We start from the raw sequence: 17,806 nt of genomic DNA on the forward strand, positions 1-17,806 counted from the left end.
CTCTATCTGGAAGAAAAGTTTGGATTGCTTTGTTCTCCCTATTAAAATGATTGTAGGAAGAAAAATTACTTAATCTGAGCAAGATTTGGGATATACTATATGTCATTGAATCTAAGATGTCACCAATTATAAGGTATACTATAATTTTATGTACCTCTAAGAAATAAAAATGCTGCTAATTAAAATATGCTATGGCATTAATTTTAAGATACCTCTCTATAACAGATATTAAAACATGCATCTTAGAATCAGTGAACTATGGTATGCATTCTTTTTCTCTTATGCTTTCTACCGCCCCCCACCACCAAATTTCACAATCTAAATAAAGCAAAACAAACATAGTTAGAGTATTTATTTTCTGTAGAGCACTTATCCAGCATAACTTTCCACCATGGGAGCAAGCTAGCTGTGTGAGTCAGACGTTTTATCGTTAGGCTGGCTGAACGTCACTGAAGCGTTCTTCTAGTGCACTGACCTGCCTGTTGAAGTGCCCGACACTAGATGGCATCTTGCTGACCCAAAGCTCTCTACACTTACGAAGGCTTTGCATTTTCATCACAAGGTACTATAGGGCGTCATGCTTACATTGTATGCTCATACAAAGGTGCTGTTATGCATAATTGTTCCTTAAGATGTGTCAATGCAGGATTTTGATCTCCCTGTGCTGAAACCCTGAAGACAGAGGAGAAAAAAAGAACAAAATATTTTCATTCTAGGTGTTCAACCTAGAACTAAAACTAGAAAAATCAAAGCCATGCACAAAACTACCTCCCTAGAGAAAGGCTAGTCCCTTTTCCTCCCCATCCATTTCTTTATGAACCTCGTAGAAAACAGCGAATTCTTATCAAAGCTGATGAAAAGCGCCAACATGTCTGAAATGAAGTATGACTTTTCCTGTGAACTATACCGAATGTCTACGTACTCGACTTTCCCCGCTGGTGTTCTTGTGTCCGAAAGGAGTCTTGCTCGGGCTGGTTTTTATTACACGGGTGTGAATGACAAGGTCAAATGCTTCTGCTGTGGCCTGATGCTGGATAACTGGAAACAAGGAGACAAACCGATTGAAAAGCATAAAAAGTTGTACCCTAGCTGTGTCTTTCTTCAGAAACTAAATTCAGGTAACATTTCGGGAGCCACCTCTCCGCTTAATTTGCCTTCTTCGGGAACAAATTCCACACATTCAGTATTTCCAAGTTCAGAAAACAGTGGTTATTTCAGTGGCTCTTATTCCAGCTTCCCCTCAAGTCCTGTGAACTCAGAACCAAATCACGATGTGTCTGCCTTGAGAAGTCCCAACCACTGCATAATGAATACGGAACACGCCAGGTTACTTACTTTCCAGACGTGGCCATTGACCTTCCTGTCGCCAACCGATCTGGCAAAAGCGGGTTTTTACTACATAGGACCTGGAGACAGAGTGGCTTGCTTTGCCTGTGGTGGAAAACTGAGCAACTGGGAACCAAAGGATGATGCTATGTCGGAACACCTGAGACATTTCCCCCACTGCCCGTTTTTAGAAAGTCGGCCTCAAGACACTTCAAGATACAGTGTTTCTAATCTGAGCATGCAGACACAGGCCGCCCGTTTCAGAACATTCTGTAACTGGCCCTCTAGTGTTGGAGTTCATCCTAAGCAGCTTGCAAGTGCAGGTTTTTATTATATGGGTAAGAAACTTAATCTAAAAAAATTCAAAATGTTTTATGCATTTCAGTGGGCAAATGACAAGTTTTGGTCCAACATCAATTTTAGGTCACAATGATGATGTCAAATGCTTTTGCTGTGATGGTGGACTGAGGTGTTGGGAATCTGGAGATGACCCCTGGGTACAACATGCCAAATGGTTTCCAAGGTAATTGTTTTGAAATTCTCTTTGCAAATGTGTGTGATTATTATGAGATAGGTTATATGTGTTTACCTTGTAGTCAGCCATTAGTTGATTCTTTGTTTCAGACATACATTTGTGAATAAATTTAGGATGCATTGCTCAGAAAAATAATTACTTAAAATATTTTGATGGAAATTTAAGACAAAGGAGAAATAAATTTAGGATTTTTTGTATAATTAGTATATATTTTAATATATGCTCATTATAAAACCAAAATCACATGTTATAAACAAGTACAGAGACAAAAAATTTAAAATGCCCAGAACTCACAACCTAAAGATGGCTACAGCTACCATTTTAGTGAACATCCTCCAAAATCTCTTTACGCCTATGTACATATAGGGTGTCCCCCCAAAATGTATACTCTTTGAATAATTATAAAAGCAGTGTTTATTAAAACACATTTCATTTTCAAAATTGAGCTATCAACTGTTGAAGTGTTTTGGGACATTCTGTATATAGATAAATGTATATAATTTCTCTACATGAATTATATATTATAGATATTGTTTTGAGGCTTTTTTTCAATCAATTTTATATCTTGGACATATTTTCATTCATTCAACATTCAATAATATTAATCAACCATCTATTGCCAGGCATTGTTCTGGGCACTTAAAATACTCAGTGGGACAAAACCAAGACTTATGGTTTCATACTGATTTTACATGCTACATAACTCCTTAATAAAGAAGTTATGTAGCATGTTGGAAGGTAATAAGTACTATGGATAAAAAGAAACAGAGCAGAATACCCATCAAATCTAGCTTTTTGATCACTACTTAGCTTTTTATTGTCATGTCTTATACTTTTGATTATTCCATACTTGTTTACACTCTCCTTTTTTATTAAAATCAGGTGGCTATAATTATATTTTTCATGGTCAAAACTTTTAGTATATTTAATGGTGATTACTAAACTTGATATCCTAACTTCTTTTCATTACATATGCTTTTTTAAAATATAAAACTGTATCTTCATTTGCAGCAACATAGTGCTCCCCAAATATTTCAGATTTCAAAAATTATGAAGGGATAAAGAATACTTTACATAGATGTCTTAAAAAGTGCTTCTTTTTGTGAATATGTAAAAAGAACGGTAAATTTGCTTTGGTAGTGTCATGAATTAATTTTGTACTTAAATTTGACAATGGATGTGTATTAGCTAGGAAATGTCAAACTTGTGAATATCTGACTTAATAGAAAATGTTTAGCTTCCTCATTCTTTCTTCTTGTCCCCCTTTGTAGATTTTCATCTTTTAAGCATATAAAGCTAATTTATGAACAGTATTACCAGTTACAGCCTTCTTGCTTACATCATCTCGCCTTTGCAGTGTCTCTTAACACTTCGCATATGCTGCATGATTAGTCAAATGGTTATATGCATATCTGTGTTAATTTAAAATGTGTAGCAGTCTACAAACGGCCAGATTCAAATAACTCCTCAAACTTAATTTTGCTTACATTTTAGGTGTGAGTACTTGATACGAGTTAAAGGACAAGAGTTCATCAGTCGAGTTCAAGCCAATTACCCTCATCTACTTGAACAGGTAGGGACTTTATTAGTTTTTTAATCGTTGGTTAACAACAGATAAAATATTTTATAATAATTAGAGAGTAGTATTTTACTACAAAGGCAAGACTTGCTTTAAAAATACATTTTCTGCCCTGGCCGGTGTGCTCAGTGGTTAGAGTGCCCACCCACCCACCTAAGGGTCTCCAGTTGGATTCCCAGGGAAGGGCATGTACCTAAGTTGCAAGTTCGATCCCTGGTTCCATCGATCGACATCGATATTTCTCTCTCTCTCTCCTTTCTCCTCCTCTCTCTTCTTCTTTCTTCCCCTCCCTCCATCCCGTCCACTCTCTAAAAATAAATGGAAAAAATGTCCTTGGGTAAGAATTACCAAAAAAAAAAAAAAAGTTTTCTTTTTTACAACACCCAGCATGATCTTAGAGTACTATTTTTAGGATAAAAACAGATTCAGAATTAGAAACCTCCTGAAAAATAATATTTAAGTTATATTTCTCTCTAAGCATTTTTCTAAGGAAGTTGCAATAAAATTTGAGGAAAAAAAAATGGGTGGAGGGGATGGTAGAATTATAATGGTTTACTATATTAATTTTTCTTAAAAAGATTTGAGAAAGAGAATTGTATTCCTCTTTCTAATCTTCCTGGAAAAGCAAATAAGAATTTATATAGCCCAGCTGGTGTGGCTCAGTGGTTGAGCATCGACCTATGAACCAAGACGTCCCGGTTCGAGTCCTGGTTCGATTCTCGGTCAGGGCACATTCCCAGGTTGCAGGCTCGATCCCCAGTGTGAGGCATACAGGAAGCAGCCAGTCAGTGATTCTCTCATCATTGATGTTTCTATCTCTCTCTCCTACTCCCTCTCCCTTCCTCTCTGAAATCAATAAAAATATATTTTTTAAAAAGAATTTATATAGTAGTGTTGAGGACCAAACACTTTCTAAGCATAGCAAATGGAACTGATATAGGGTCCAACTTATCCCAAAGGGTGATCCAGGAAATGTCTGATATTTGGGATGAAAGGCAAACAATGATTGTCGTAGATCACTGAAAAGATCTAGCCCTTCTCCTGCCTTAATAAAAATAGAATTTATATGTTAATATATACACACACATACCCAAAGAAATGCTATTAGTTTATGGCTTAGGAAATTACTGCTGAAAATAGTGCTTTTGATATAAAAATTATTTTGCCAATAAACAAGTCAGTAAGTTGAATAAAATAGGCCTCTTGATTTATTTTTGTTGCAATGGACAGGATAAGATTTATATTTTAATTTTATACCTTTTCCCCCCTGTAGCTGTTATCTACTTCAGAGAATCCAGAAGATGAAAATGCAGAGTTACCAAGTATGTACAATGATAATAATTGCCACATTTAAATAGAACCACTTGGTACTGTTACGATAGAAATTTGATAATAGTTATAATATACGTATATTTGTGGTATGATTTATAATTTACAGTACATTTTCAAATACATTAAGCTGGTATTTCTCAAACTTTAGGGCATATCATAATTGCCTAAGGAACTTTAAAAAATATTACAGATTTCTAGTCTCCATTTCAAACCTACTGGATTAAATCATAGTTATCTAAGGGCAGGGCTTGAGCATCTGTTGTTTTAACAAACTACATACATCCAGCCTAACCCTTGTTCTCAGACCAGGGTGGGAACAGATGCACTGTAACATTAGCTTGCTCACATATTCTTTCCATGAAATGGAGAGGGTAGAAAATATTATTTATTGTCAAATAGGGACTCCGAGGCTCAGAGAGGTTACGTGATCTGTCCATCACCTTAAACATAAAGGTGACAGAGCCTATATTGGAACAAGCGCTTCTATTCTACTATCTAGTGTTCAATTAAAGTCAATGAATATTTATTGTGTATCTGCTCTTCTGAGGTTAGGCTAGAGAACAGGATAAACATAACTCCTGTTCTCATGAGCTAATAGGCAAAGGGAGACAGACAAATACATAGATAGGAGAGAGGGATGTGGTGGGAAAGGGTAAGTGTGTTCTGAGAGTGCCTGAGGAAAGATCAGAAAAGGCTTCAGATGAGAGGACGTATTGGTCTTATCATAGAATCACAGGGACCAATAGGAGTTAACCAAGTGACAAAGGGAAGAAAGAATATTCCAGGCAGAAAGACTTCATAGACAAAAGAGAACAGGCACATTTGAAGAACTGAACAAAACTTTGTATGGCCAGAAGTAGGACTTGCAAACAGATAAATGAATCAGGTCAGCAGTAAGAGTAGTCAGCACTGCAGGCAGAATTTGTGACTTCTGGACTAGGGTACAGAATACAAATGAGGAAATGGTGAGAAATCCATCAGTTTGCAGCTCCTGGGCTAGAGTGTATTGTGCAAATGAACAAATGGCGAGAGGTGAGGATGAAGAAGTAAACAGGGTCCAGAGATGGTGTGAGGTCTTACACGCCACAATCCTAAGGGCAGTAGAATTGTTGGAATTTAAGGAGTGTGACACAATCAGATTTCTGTTTTTAAAATGTCACTCTGGCTGCAATGTTGAGAATGAACTAGATGGGAGCAATACTGAAAGAGGCCATTGCAGTAATAAAGGTGAGCGATGACAATGGCCTCTTTTGGGAATATGTGAAACATATTTGATTTAGAAAGCTCATTTGTTCATTCAACATGGGAAAAAAGGACCTCTGTTCTGCTTGGGGTGACCCCCAACATTCCATCACCTTCTCATACTCATAGTTATGCTGGATAATGCATATTTTGTATCTGAATACAATATTCCATATTCTTATTTTAGTGACCAAACGTACTTATCATTATTTTAAATTTAACAAAGTTAATACAAAATAGTACCTTTATGTTTCTTGGGCTTTATGTTTTTGAAATTGTAATAACTTTTAATTTAAAAAAATACAGATTATCCCAATATGTGTTAAATTCTTTATTCCATAGTTATTCATTATGGACCTGGAGAAAACCATTCGGAAGATGCAGTCATGATGAATACACCTGTGGTTACAGCTGCCTTGGACATGGGCTTCAGTAGAAGGCTGGTAAAACAGACAGTTCAGAGTAAAATTCTAACAACTGGGGAGAATTATAAAATCGTCAGTGATCTTGTATTAGATTTACTTTATGCTGAAGATGAAATAAGGGAAGAGGAGAAAGAAAGAGCAACTGAGGAAGAAGAATCAGGTACGCATATTTGTTAGTACAGTCTCTGTTTCCATAAGAATTTGATGTCACTGCATATAAGTTATTGAAAATACACTCATAGTCAATTCAATCAGATTTTTCTTATGATTAGTATTCTGAAAAATTTCTTCACATTAAAATATATTTGAATTGCTTAGTAAATTGAAATGCATATACTTAATGAGAGCATTTTTCCCCCTGCTTTTTCTTAATTTATATTTTTACTAAAGGCCTGGTGCACGAAATTCGTGCACGGGGGGTGGGGTCCCTCAGCCTGGCCTGCAACGATGCCAGCATCCCTTGCCCTGGCCTCTGGCCCAAGGCCCCTCCCCTCCCTCTGTGCGGCCGGGGCCCCTCCCCTCCCTTCTCTCTGTGCGGCTGGGCACGGATGCTGGGCTCACATTGCCAGGGCAACACTGCCATTATGGGCGCTGCCATCTTTGTCGCAGAGTGATGGCTAATTTACATATCACTCTTTTATTAGATAGGATTCTGGGTAGTTGATTGTGCATGTAATTCTTGGCATGCTTTTAACCCCAGGCCAGTTGCTTGCTTTAAATTGGAATGGGATCAGTAACAATTATTAATTTTAATATCGGCATAACAGTATGTTTTAGCCTATGACTATAAATTAATGTACAAATTATGATGAAGTCTCCTACCTGCCTGTACAAGAGCTGAATTTCCCTTCCTAGTGTCCGTCTAGTATTTAGGGGAGTCCTAAGATAGGTACTGTTTCACATTCTCTCGAGATAACTTACCCATGTCCTTCCATACTAGCTTTGTCTGCTACTCTATTGCCTTTACTATATTGCCTTTTACCAAAACTCTTCCTCAGAGCATGTCCGGTCTCAACTGGTTGCTCTCATTGCTCCCATCACTGTGGCCTAGACAAAGAGATGATCTCTCCTTTGCCACTCTTCCCCAAGCACGGACCAGTTCTGAGAGTCCTTTCAACATAGCTAAAAACAGACTGCAACTTTTAACAAGCTCTTCCTGGAGATTTAGGGATAACAGAAGAGCACCATGGCCCAAATGGCTCATCCTCACAAATCTCTCTTCCTAGCTTTTGGTTTATCTCTGCATAGCTCTGGCCAGTTTATACTAATGACCAGGAAAGCATGTTTTCCCTAATCAAGACTCAGGTTCCCAAATATCCACTAAGCCCAGAAGGAGAAAAGAGGTTGCCCCTTATTCTTATTCCCAAGGCCATCTGGGATCTAGTTCTTCCCAGGATGATTGACAGTGAGATTGTTTACTCCATTCCTGAATAAACCTACTCTTGCCCACTAAGGTGGCTTTGCCTTCTGGCTAACCTAGGCAAACATATCAGACTATGGTAATACAGCATTATTTATTTACCAAAGTGTGAGTTATAGTCTTACACACCAATTCAGCAGCAAAATAGTCCAAGTTCATCTTTGCCCACCCTACTCAAGTTCTCTTTTTCATTATGAAGTGAAGATCAGGCTGCAAGTCCTTCCTGTAGTCTTCTCAGTTTGGCTATTGGTCATCAGTGAACAATTGCTCAAAGAAGAGAACATTCATTTCCACAATTGTTTATAGACTCCATGAAGTCTAAAGCCATCCAGCTATAAAATACTTATGTTTCCTCTGAAGAAAATCAACAAAGTCTCCAGCTATAACCCTAATTAAACAATATATATATATATGGCTAGTAATATGCAAAGTGTCCCTGCGGGAGTTCGACTGGGAGTTCTATCACTTGCTATGATGTGTGCTGACCACCAGGGGACAGTGAAGAATGAAGGAAGGCCCCGGCTGGCAGCCAGAAGGCTCCGATTGGCCCTGATCAATGGCCAGGCCTAGGGACCCTACCTGTGCACGAATTTCATGCATCAGGCCTCTAGTATACAATAATATGCATTGTCAAAAAGATCCCTTCTCATGCTCAACATTATACCCACACTACCCACATAGTGTCTGCATTCAAGAAATGTTCTTTGAATGAGTGAATGAAAATACTTCCATTTAGGTTACTGATTATTTTAAAGTTTACTGAGAACAGTGGGTAATTTCTTGACAGGTGTGTAAATAAAGAGGAAATTAAGGATATTTTTCCAGAATAAGAGAATAAAATGCCTCTAAAGTATTTTCACCTTAGAAGCCAGAATAGAATCTATGACTTTGAAATGAGACTTTTTCATACAGCCACTAGCAATCCAATTTTAGACATCTTAAGAATTTCAGAAAATTGATTACATTAGGTTAAATAACATGAAATTAGAAACATTAATCTTAGATTGAAAAACTAATATACTTCAACATCAAGTTGTAAATTATATCTTTATTTTTAATATATCACTATTTCTCTAACATAGATACTTTAACAGAATAAATTAAGTTCTAATTCTTCTCCCCCTCTATTACTTCTTTGTTCCCATTGCTCTTTAAATTACTAAGGCTTGGTTGTTCATTTGTTCAATCTATATTTTTGGAGCATTGATCTTGTGCCAGATACTGCTCTAGGTTTATTCTCAGATCTTTTATTTATTCTCAGAGCTTCAATTCTCATTTATTCTCAGAGCTTCAATTATCTTGAAAATGTATATCTCTAACCTTGACTTTTTTACTAAACCCTGTATTTTATTATTTATTACATTGTTCTATTTTTATGTCCTTTTACTTGACAAAGTCAGTGCTTCTAAAATCTAGAAATCTCTCCCAAATACTTCTTTAGACAACCAAACTTCTGTTATTAGTTACTTCATAGAAATAGCTTTATGGATCATGGTAAAACTATATGATAATTATTAAATTTAGAATAAAAGATAATAAAATTTCAGAGCTTCAAAATAGGAAACATTTCACCAGTAGATAAAAAAATCTAGATCTCAGAGAACACAGTGATCCTAAATGACAGGAATGTGTCATTGACAAGTAGCATTTAGTTTTCAAAATGCTCTTAATGTCTTTCCCTTTACTGCAAAATATTTAGGTAATGGCAATATCATGTCTAATTTAGGAAAATAACTAAAAATTTCATCTTAAAATGGAAATTTAAAGGAATTTTATGCGTAAATGTAATTTAAGAAAAATATTCTATCATTTTAACTATCTTATTTTTCCCCCAGTTTGACTAGGTTAAATAGAAATTTCAATTTTATTAGGTTCTAAATTGTATTTTATAGCAGTATTGCCAAATGGTTGAGAGCACAGACTATGATGCCAGACTGCCTTGGTTTGACTTTTGCTAGTTGTGTGTCCTCAAGTAATTTACTTGCCACATTGTACCTCTGTTTTCTCATCTGTTAAATTAAAATACTAGTATCTACCTCAAAGGGCTGTTGTGAAGATGAAATGAGTAAATACACTCTCAGGGCTTACCACAGTGCTCAGTAAGTGTTAGTCCGTAACATTGTTATTAGGCACAGGGGGTTGGGTACCTCCAAACCTAGCAGTCAACTTTAATGCCTGATTATGAATTATGGTCATTTTTTTCATTCAGTTATATGTGTAGGTGTGGAAGGAAGTTTGTGAACAGAGATTGAACATGTTTGTGTTCTTTTTCACAAAGATGATCTGTCATATATCCGGAAGAACAGGATGGCACTTTCTCAACATTTGACTTGTGTGGTTCCAATCCTGGATAGTCTACTAATTGCCGGAGTGATTCATGAACAAGAACATGATATTATTAGACTGAAAACGCAGACAACTCTGCAAGCAAGAGAACTGATTGATACTATTATAGTAAAAGGAAATTTTGCAGCCACCGTATTCAGAAACTCTCTACAAGAAAATGACCCCACGTTATACAAGCGTCTATTTGGTGAGTGCTAGAAAATTACTTTTGAGAACTTTCTAGATCAATGGAAAATATGCTTATTAATAATTGTGATTATTGAAAAAATCCAATCAAATATATAAACTATTAATTGCACAAAAGACTAAAGACTTTTGTTGCCTTGACATGATGACAATTATTTCTAGCATTTGGCTGGAGTCTAAACTGTTACTTTAAAAATATGTATTCTGTGACTAAATACTGACCTTACTTGCCCTAGTAATGCTTTTTTCTTTTCCTCCTTAGTGCAACAGGACATAAAGTATGTTCCCACAGAAAATGTTTCAGGTAAAATAGTATTAATGATTTAAGCCAGCAGAAAACATTATTTTTATTTTCTTGGCTTTTCATTGGGAGAGAAGCACCAAATTGCCTTTTATTAAAAATTTATTTCTCTTCTTAGACTTACCAATAGAAGAACAATTGAGGAGACTACAAGAAGAAAGAACATGCAAAGTGTGTATGGACAAAGAAGTTTCCATAGTGTTTATTCCGTGTGGTCATCTAGTAGTATGCAAAGATTGTGCCCCTTCTCTAAGAAAATGTCCTATTTGTAGAGGTACAATCAAGGGTACAGTTCGTACATTTCTTTCATGAAGATGATCCAAAATTTTGGCATTATGGGTTAAATGTATTGTAATTTTAACTTTTATATTGCTTTAGTTTACTTATTTTTTAAAATTTATTTACAACTCAGAAAATTTTGTTTTACACAAGTATAAATATATTTATGTAAACATACAGCTAAACCATATAAACATATTTCAGATAGCAAGAGAATGATATGCTTCTTTTCTTGTGAACAAAAAAATAGGGATAGCACTACAAGTACAATACTAAATCAAATTCAGCACTACTGAAATTGTAAGTGAAGTAAAATTTAAGATTTGTTAATTAACCTTTCAGAATTTTAAATATTTCGGAGTTATATTAAGAACCAAGAACATGGATCCTCTGTCTTTTTTGATAAGTGTCCTATACATGGAAGGTTTTGATATTTGTTGAGTAACCTTTTATAGACATGGTGTTTTTGTAAAGAACTATGTGAGAAACGTTTTAATAAAGCAATCAGAATTACTCTTATTCTTAACATTTTTATTTCTATGGTATCGGATAACTTAGGCATTCCTAGGCTCCTTCCTTACCAACTTAAAACCTCTTCAATATTGAATTACTAGAGGCCCAGTGCACAACATTTGTGCACTTGGTGAGGGGTCCCTCAGCCCGCCTGCACCCTCTCACAGCCCGCCTGCACCGCCTAAGCCATCAGTTGGACATCTTTAGTGCTGCCACAGAGGCGGGAGAGGCTCTTGCCACCACCACTACGCTCACCAGCCATGAGCCTGGCTTCTGGCTGAGCGGTGCTCCCCCTGTGGGAGCACATTGGCCACTGGGGGCAGCTCCTGCATTGAGCGTCTGCCCCCTGGTGGTCAGTGCACATCATAGCAACCGGTCATTCTGCCGTTTGATTTGCATATTAGCCTTTTATTATATAGGATAGTTTAGGTCCCTTTCTTCAAGGTGTTCCATCATTTACACTTGTAGAGCACACCTGGCTTTAATTTATGGGATTCAATGGGATGTCTGATATGAAATCAAACAATCATTTCAGTGTTTGTTTATTCATTTGTCTATTGATTCAGTCAGGAAGTCTTGTGCCAACCCTATCCATTGGGAAAAGTCCCTCGTTTTATTCTTACCACTTTGGTATTAATTCTAGGACTTAGAAAGTACACTGGGTAGCAGCCCCTGGAACCAACAGGTAAATAAATATGTTCTATACTGTCAGTGCAGCAGAATTTCCTCCTATGCATTTCTTTTTGGTACCACATTCAAAGGGTAATTCTCTATCCTTTGTTTCCTATGTTATTAGGTCTTTAAAACCAGAAGTAACTCTATAGTGGGGAATACTTTTGGGGGGATAAGCAAAGGCCAATTAGCAAAACCAGTTCTAGATGTTTGCTAGGGTTGCACAGAGGAAGATTAGGAACCAAGCAAGGGGGAGAGAATCCATCTCCTTATTCTGACACTAGGAGACTACTTCTTTGGGATGTCACTGATTTTGCCTCTCAGTTCAAAGGTTCAGTTGGTTAGCGACATGCTAACTAAATGGTTCTCCTGGGGTACTAGCCTGTATTGTAATATTGCTTAGGTGATCTGTAACTCAGCTATAGGATAGTACATGTCTTTTGCAACACCTATTTTTTATCTGGTTCTTATTGCATACTACACATAATATTTGAACTTTCCTATCTCCCTTTTGTAAAACTCTTGTTCATTTCTCATTTTAGTAATCTATAATTAACATAACCAACTTACTAATCAAATATTTTGTTATTTCCCTAAGTATTAGTTAAATTGAAATTTTGTTTTGGAAAAAATAAATCACTATAGCTAATACTGGTAGTTCCATTTTTGGCTGATTGATGTGTGGTAACTCATTTGAGTCTCTCCACCTTCACTCCCCATCCAACCTGACCTTCAGGTCTCAGAATTGGGCAGATCATCCTATCTAATAATAGAGAAACATGGTAATTAGCCGTACCTCCGCTACCCTTCCCATTGGCTAATCAGGGCGATATGCAAATTAACTGTCAACCAAGATGGTGGCCAGCAGCTAGGCAGCTTGAAGCGAACAGGAGGCTTGCTTGCTCCAGTGACGGAGGAAGCCAATGTTCCCCGCCCTGCCTTGCCGGCCTCTGAGCTTGCAGTTTAAGAAACATTGTTGCAAGTATAGAAGCTAAACAAACTCCAGAAACCTGCTTTCAGCCAGCAGGGCCTCAGCCAGCAGGGCTACAGCCAGCAGGACCGCAACAGTGTTACAATTATAGAACCCAAACAAACCCCAGTACCCGCTTTCAGCAGCCGAGGTCTCAGAGCTGGAGCCGAGCCTCAGAGCTAAAGACGGCTCTCAGCTCCAGTGACAGCCATAGAAGGTAAATAAATCCCAGAATAAAAAAAAAGAAAAAAAGGAGAGGTTGGGAGCTTCAGTTGCCCGCCAGCCTGAAAACGGCCCTCAGCGCCTCACCGAGACTGGCCAGGCACCCCAGTGGGGACCCCCACCTGAAGGGGGTGTGACCAGCTGCAAACAGCCATCATCCCCTCATCCAGGCTGGCCAGGCACCCAGTGGGAACCCCCACCCTGAAGCAACAAGATGGCGGCTATTTGCTATTGAAGGGGGGCGGCAGCAGCTAAGGCTGTCCACGGTCCTGGGGACCAGGATCTGTGACCCTGCCGGGCGGGGGGCAGTGCTTGAGCTGTCCGCAGTCTGGGACCCGGATCCGTGACCTAGTGGCCGGGGGCACCGCGGGAGGCTGTCTGCAGTCCCGGGACCCAGATCTGTGACCCTGCCGGGCAAGGGCAGCACGGGAGGCTGTTCACGGTCCCGGGACCCGGATCTGTGACCCTGCCGGGCGGGGGGCACCACGGGAGGCTGTCTGCAGTCCGGGACCCGGATCTGTGACCCTGCCAGGCGGAGGGCAGTGCTTGAGGCTGTCCGCGGTCCCGGGACACGGATCTGTGACCCTGCCGGGCAGGGGGCTATGCTTGAGGCTGTCAACGGGACCAAGACACGGATCTGTGACCCTGCCGGGCGGCGGGCCGCGCTTGAGGCCGTGCACGGTCCCGGGACCCGGATCCGGTATCCGGATCCGTGACCCTTTACAGCGGGGAGGCAGCTCGCACAGGGGCGGATCGGCCGGGGTTGGGCAGGGCAGGACGCCTGGCTTCCGCCCAGCCCCAGTCACTCTGTGCAGGTGAACAGTGCAGAGAGCCTCTGAACAGGGGAGGCAGGCCGGCGGAGGGCGGCCTGTACTCCCCACATGGCGGTGGTGACAGCTGTGAGTGTGCCAAGCAGAGCCTGCAGGCTGAGCTGACGTAGAGCCTGCAGGCCATCAGCGCCCAGGAGTGGCTGCGCAAGATCTGCCTCCTGGCCCAGAAGGTGCAGGATCACAGGGACAGCCACCGTGGAGGGCCAGACTGACGTCCTCCTGGCCGCGTCACAGGGGTTTGCGGATCTCAAAAGCAAGAGGCCTCCGGTGGGCACATCCCCCCCCCCCCCCCTGGCGTGCAAACATCCCCCAGCACACTGTCACCCTCCCACGCCTGCAACAGTAGCAAACCAAGACGTGCACAAATTCCCCCCGCCTCTCCACCGCACTTCCATCAACCCAGCATGCCTAACATCCCCACAGGATGTGCACACATCCCCTCTGATGCGCTCACGTCCTTTGGAGAGTGTCTGGGTGTTCTGGGTGCTGAGGGTGGGCGCCTGTGAGATGACAGTGAGAGGGTGGAGTGGTGATGCCCTGTTGCCGGGAGCCGGTCCATCCTTGCTGTTTCAAGGGACCTGGCATATATGGCATACTGTTCTTAATATGTTTGCTCACCTTGGCGCTATGTGTTTTAACCAAGGTCACCTCTCCGAGAAAGGTTGTTTTCCCAGGTAGGGATTTTCCCCTGAAGTTAGGGAGGGGATAAAACCCTTACTAAGTGCCAGGCGGGTAGTTAATCACTTTAACTACAAACAATCATGCTTGAGCTACATAATCTTTACTCCCTGGAATGGAGATAAGAAACGCCCTAACTTTTGGAATAGAAATTGATAGGATTAAAATCAACTGGTATAAATACAGATGTAACAAGACAGCAGAAAACAGAACCTAGAGACAGGACTTGGCTGGAGATCCTAGACAGAACCTAGAGACAGGACTTGGCTGGAGATCCTAGACAGAACCTAGAGACAGGACTTGGCTGGAGATCCTAGACAGAACCTAGAGACAGGACTTGGCTGGAGATCCTAGACAGAACCTAGAGACAGAACCTAGACACAGAACCTAGCAAGAGAACTTGGCTGAAGAACCTAGACAGAACCTAGAGAGAGAACCTAGGGAGAGAACATGGCAAAAGATCCTGGACAGAACCTGGCTACAGAACTTGGCTACAGAACTTGGCTAGAGAACCTAGACAGAACATGGCAGGAGAACCTGGATAGAACCTGGCTGGAGAACCTAGCTACAGAACCTAGCTGGAGAACCTAGAAAACCTGGCAATAGAACTTAGCTGGAGATCCTGGACAGAGCTTGGCTGGAGATCCTGGCTAGAGTTCCTGGCTAGGCTGCTGATCAACTGAATGCTGCCTCCGTGTCATTCCTTCTTCGCCGACTCTGTCCACACCTTTGGGGACCCCTGGACCTGCTGGGGTTGGACCCCAGCACCCTGTTCCCATGGAGGCAAGTGCAGCTACGAGATGCAGGACATGCTTTTCCAAATTAATGAGAGAAAACGTTAATTCTCCTGCTGCCCACGAAGGTGGAAAGTGAAGTGGGGAGACATGTGGGGAGTGAGCGAGGTTCCCTGTCTGGGGGTTCCAAATCTGCTGTTGGTTTCTTTCACCGCTGACTAGAGATATACAGGGTGTCCCCCCAAAATGTATACACACTTTGAATACCTACTAATTCCAATGGTTTTAAGCATAAGAAAGAAACAACAATGGAGCTGTTATCTGTTAAAAGTGTGGGCACAAACAGGTAGTTGGACATTCCCCTTGAGGGGTCTCAGATTGGAGAGGGTGAAGGCCAGACTGAGGGGCCCCTTTCCCCCCCCTACCCCAGTGCACGAATTTCGTGCACCGGGTTACTAGTCTACACTAATAAAAGAGAAACATGGTAATTAGCGTACGACCGCTACCCTTTTCATTGGCTAATCAGTGAGTATATGCAAATTAACTGTCAGCCAAGATGGCGGCCGGCAGCCAGGCAGCTGGAAGCGAACATGAGGCTTGCTTGCTTCAGTGAAGGAAAACTCCAACGTTCCCCGCCTGCCGCTGCCAGCCTCTCAGCTGCAACTCTAAGCAACTATGTCCTATGTTGCAAATAAGAAGCTAAACAAAACCCCAGAAACCGGCTTTCATTCAGCCGGGTTTCAGCCAGCCGGACCGCAACATTGTATCGATGTTTTCAGCAGCGAGGCCTCAGAGCTAAAGCTGGCCCAGAATTTAAAAAAAAAGAAAAAAAGGAGCGGTTGGGAGCTTCAGTCACCCGCTTCTGGAAAACAGCCCTCAGCCCCTCACCGAGACTGGCCAGGCACCCCAGTGGGGACCCCCACCCTGATCCAGGACACCCTTTAGGGCAAACCAGCCAGCCCCCACCCGTGCACCAGGCCTCTATCCTATATAGTAAAAGGGTAATATGCCTCCCGGCACTGGGATCAGCGGAGCAGCGAGGCTCCCAGCACCGGGATCAGCGTGACAGGGGGCAGCACCCAAACCCCCTGATCAGCCCTGCTCTGTGCCTGATAGGGGGGAGCTCCCCAATCCCCTGATTGCCCTGCGGCTCTGTGTTTGACAGGGTGCGGCACACCAACCCCCTGATCGGCCCTGCTCTGTGTGTGACAGGGTGCGGCGCCCCAACCCCCCCCCCCCCTCACCACGGGCCTTGCTCTGTGTGTGACAGGGTAGAGCCATAACCTCCCCATTGGCCCTGCCCTGAGTGTGACAGGGTGCAGCGCCCCAACCCCCTGATCCGCCCTGCTCTGTGTGTGACAGCGGGGAGCTCCTCAACCCCCTGATCAGCCCTGCTCTGTGCGTGACAGGGGGGAGCTCCCCAACCCCCTGATCTGGCCCTGCTCTGTGCATGACAGGGGGCAGCGCCCAACCCCTTGATTGGCCCTGCTCTGTGCGTGACAGGGTACGGAGCCCCAACCCCCCTGATGGGCCCTGCTCTGTGCGTAACAGGGGGTGGCGCCGCAACCTCCCCATCGACCCTGCCTTGAGTGTGACAGGGGGCGGTGCCCCAACCCCCCAATCGGCCCTACCTTGAGTGTGACTGAGGGTGGCATCGCAACCTCCCAATCCGCCCTGCTCTGTGCATGACAGGGTGCGGCGCCCCAACTCCCCAGTCAGCCCTGCTCTGAGCCCGACCAGGGGCTGCACCTAGGGATTGGGCCTGCCCTCTGCCACCCAGGAGCAGGCCTAAGCCAGCAGGTCGTTATCTCCTGAGGGGTCCCAGACTGCGAGAGGGCACAGGCCGGGCTGAGGGACCCCCCTTCCCCCCCGAGTGCACAAATTTTTGTGCACCGGGCCTCTAGTTTAATATAAAAGCCCAGCAACCAGAACGGCAGAACAACCAGAACGACTGGTGGCTATGATGTGCACTACAGCAGCCAATCGGCCTGATCTGGGCCCCAATGGGTCCCTCCCTCCCCGCCACCCGATCCCCAATGAGCCCCCAACACCCCGATCAGGGGCAGGGCGGGCCAGCCAACCGCCCATGGCCCCTCCCCCCTGCCAGCCTGGCCCGATGGGCCCCATTGGGTGGGCCGGCCAGAACCCACCCGTGCACGAATTCATGCACTGGGCTTCTAGTATATGTTATAATTCAAACTTTGCAGCAAGCTTAA

The 17,806-nt window shown here is 42.4% G+C and overlaps 1 protein-coding gene and 1 long non-coding RNA gene across 2 annotated transcripts; one reads left to right on the forward strand and one right to left on the reverse strand.

The window, feature by feature from the left end:
- Positions 1-337: 337 nt before the first annotated feature.
- On the reverse strand, positions 338-1,043 carry LOC106698129. Its single transcript, XR_002830672.1, has 2 exons — positions 923-1,043; positions 338-672 (listed from the first exon to the last, which is right to left on the reverse strand). It is a non-coding gene; the product is annotated as an uncharacterized LOC106698129 (long non-coding RNA).
- BIRC3 (baculoviral IAP repeat containing 3) lies at positions 669-11,490 on the forward strand. Its single transcript, XM_014460777.1, has 8 exons — positions 669-1,664; positions 1,750-1,849; positions 3,356-3,434; positions 4,714-4,762; positions 6,357-6,599; positions 10,138-10,392; positions 10,654-10,695; positions 10,811-11,490. The coding sequence occupies exons 1-8, from the start codon at positions 815-817 to the stop codon at positions 11,002-11,004; spliced, it is 1,812 nt and encodes a 603-aa protein (XP_014316263.1). The 5' UTR covers positions 669-814; the 3' UTR covers positions 11,005-11,490.
- Positions 11,491-17,806: the final 6,316 nt, after the last annotated feature.

The sequence above is a fragment of the Myotis lucifugus genome, unplaced genomic scaffold (assembly GCF_000147115.1).
Source record: "Myotis lucifugus unplaced genomic scaffold, Myoluc2.0 scaffold_139, whole genome shotgun sequence".
NCBI lineage: Eukaryota > Metazoa > Chordata > Mammalia > Chiroptera > Vespertilionidae > Myotis > Myotis lucifugus.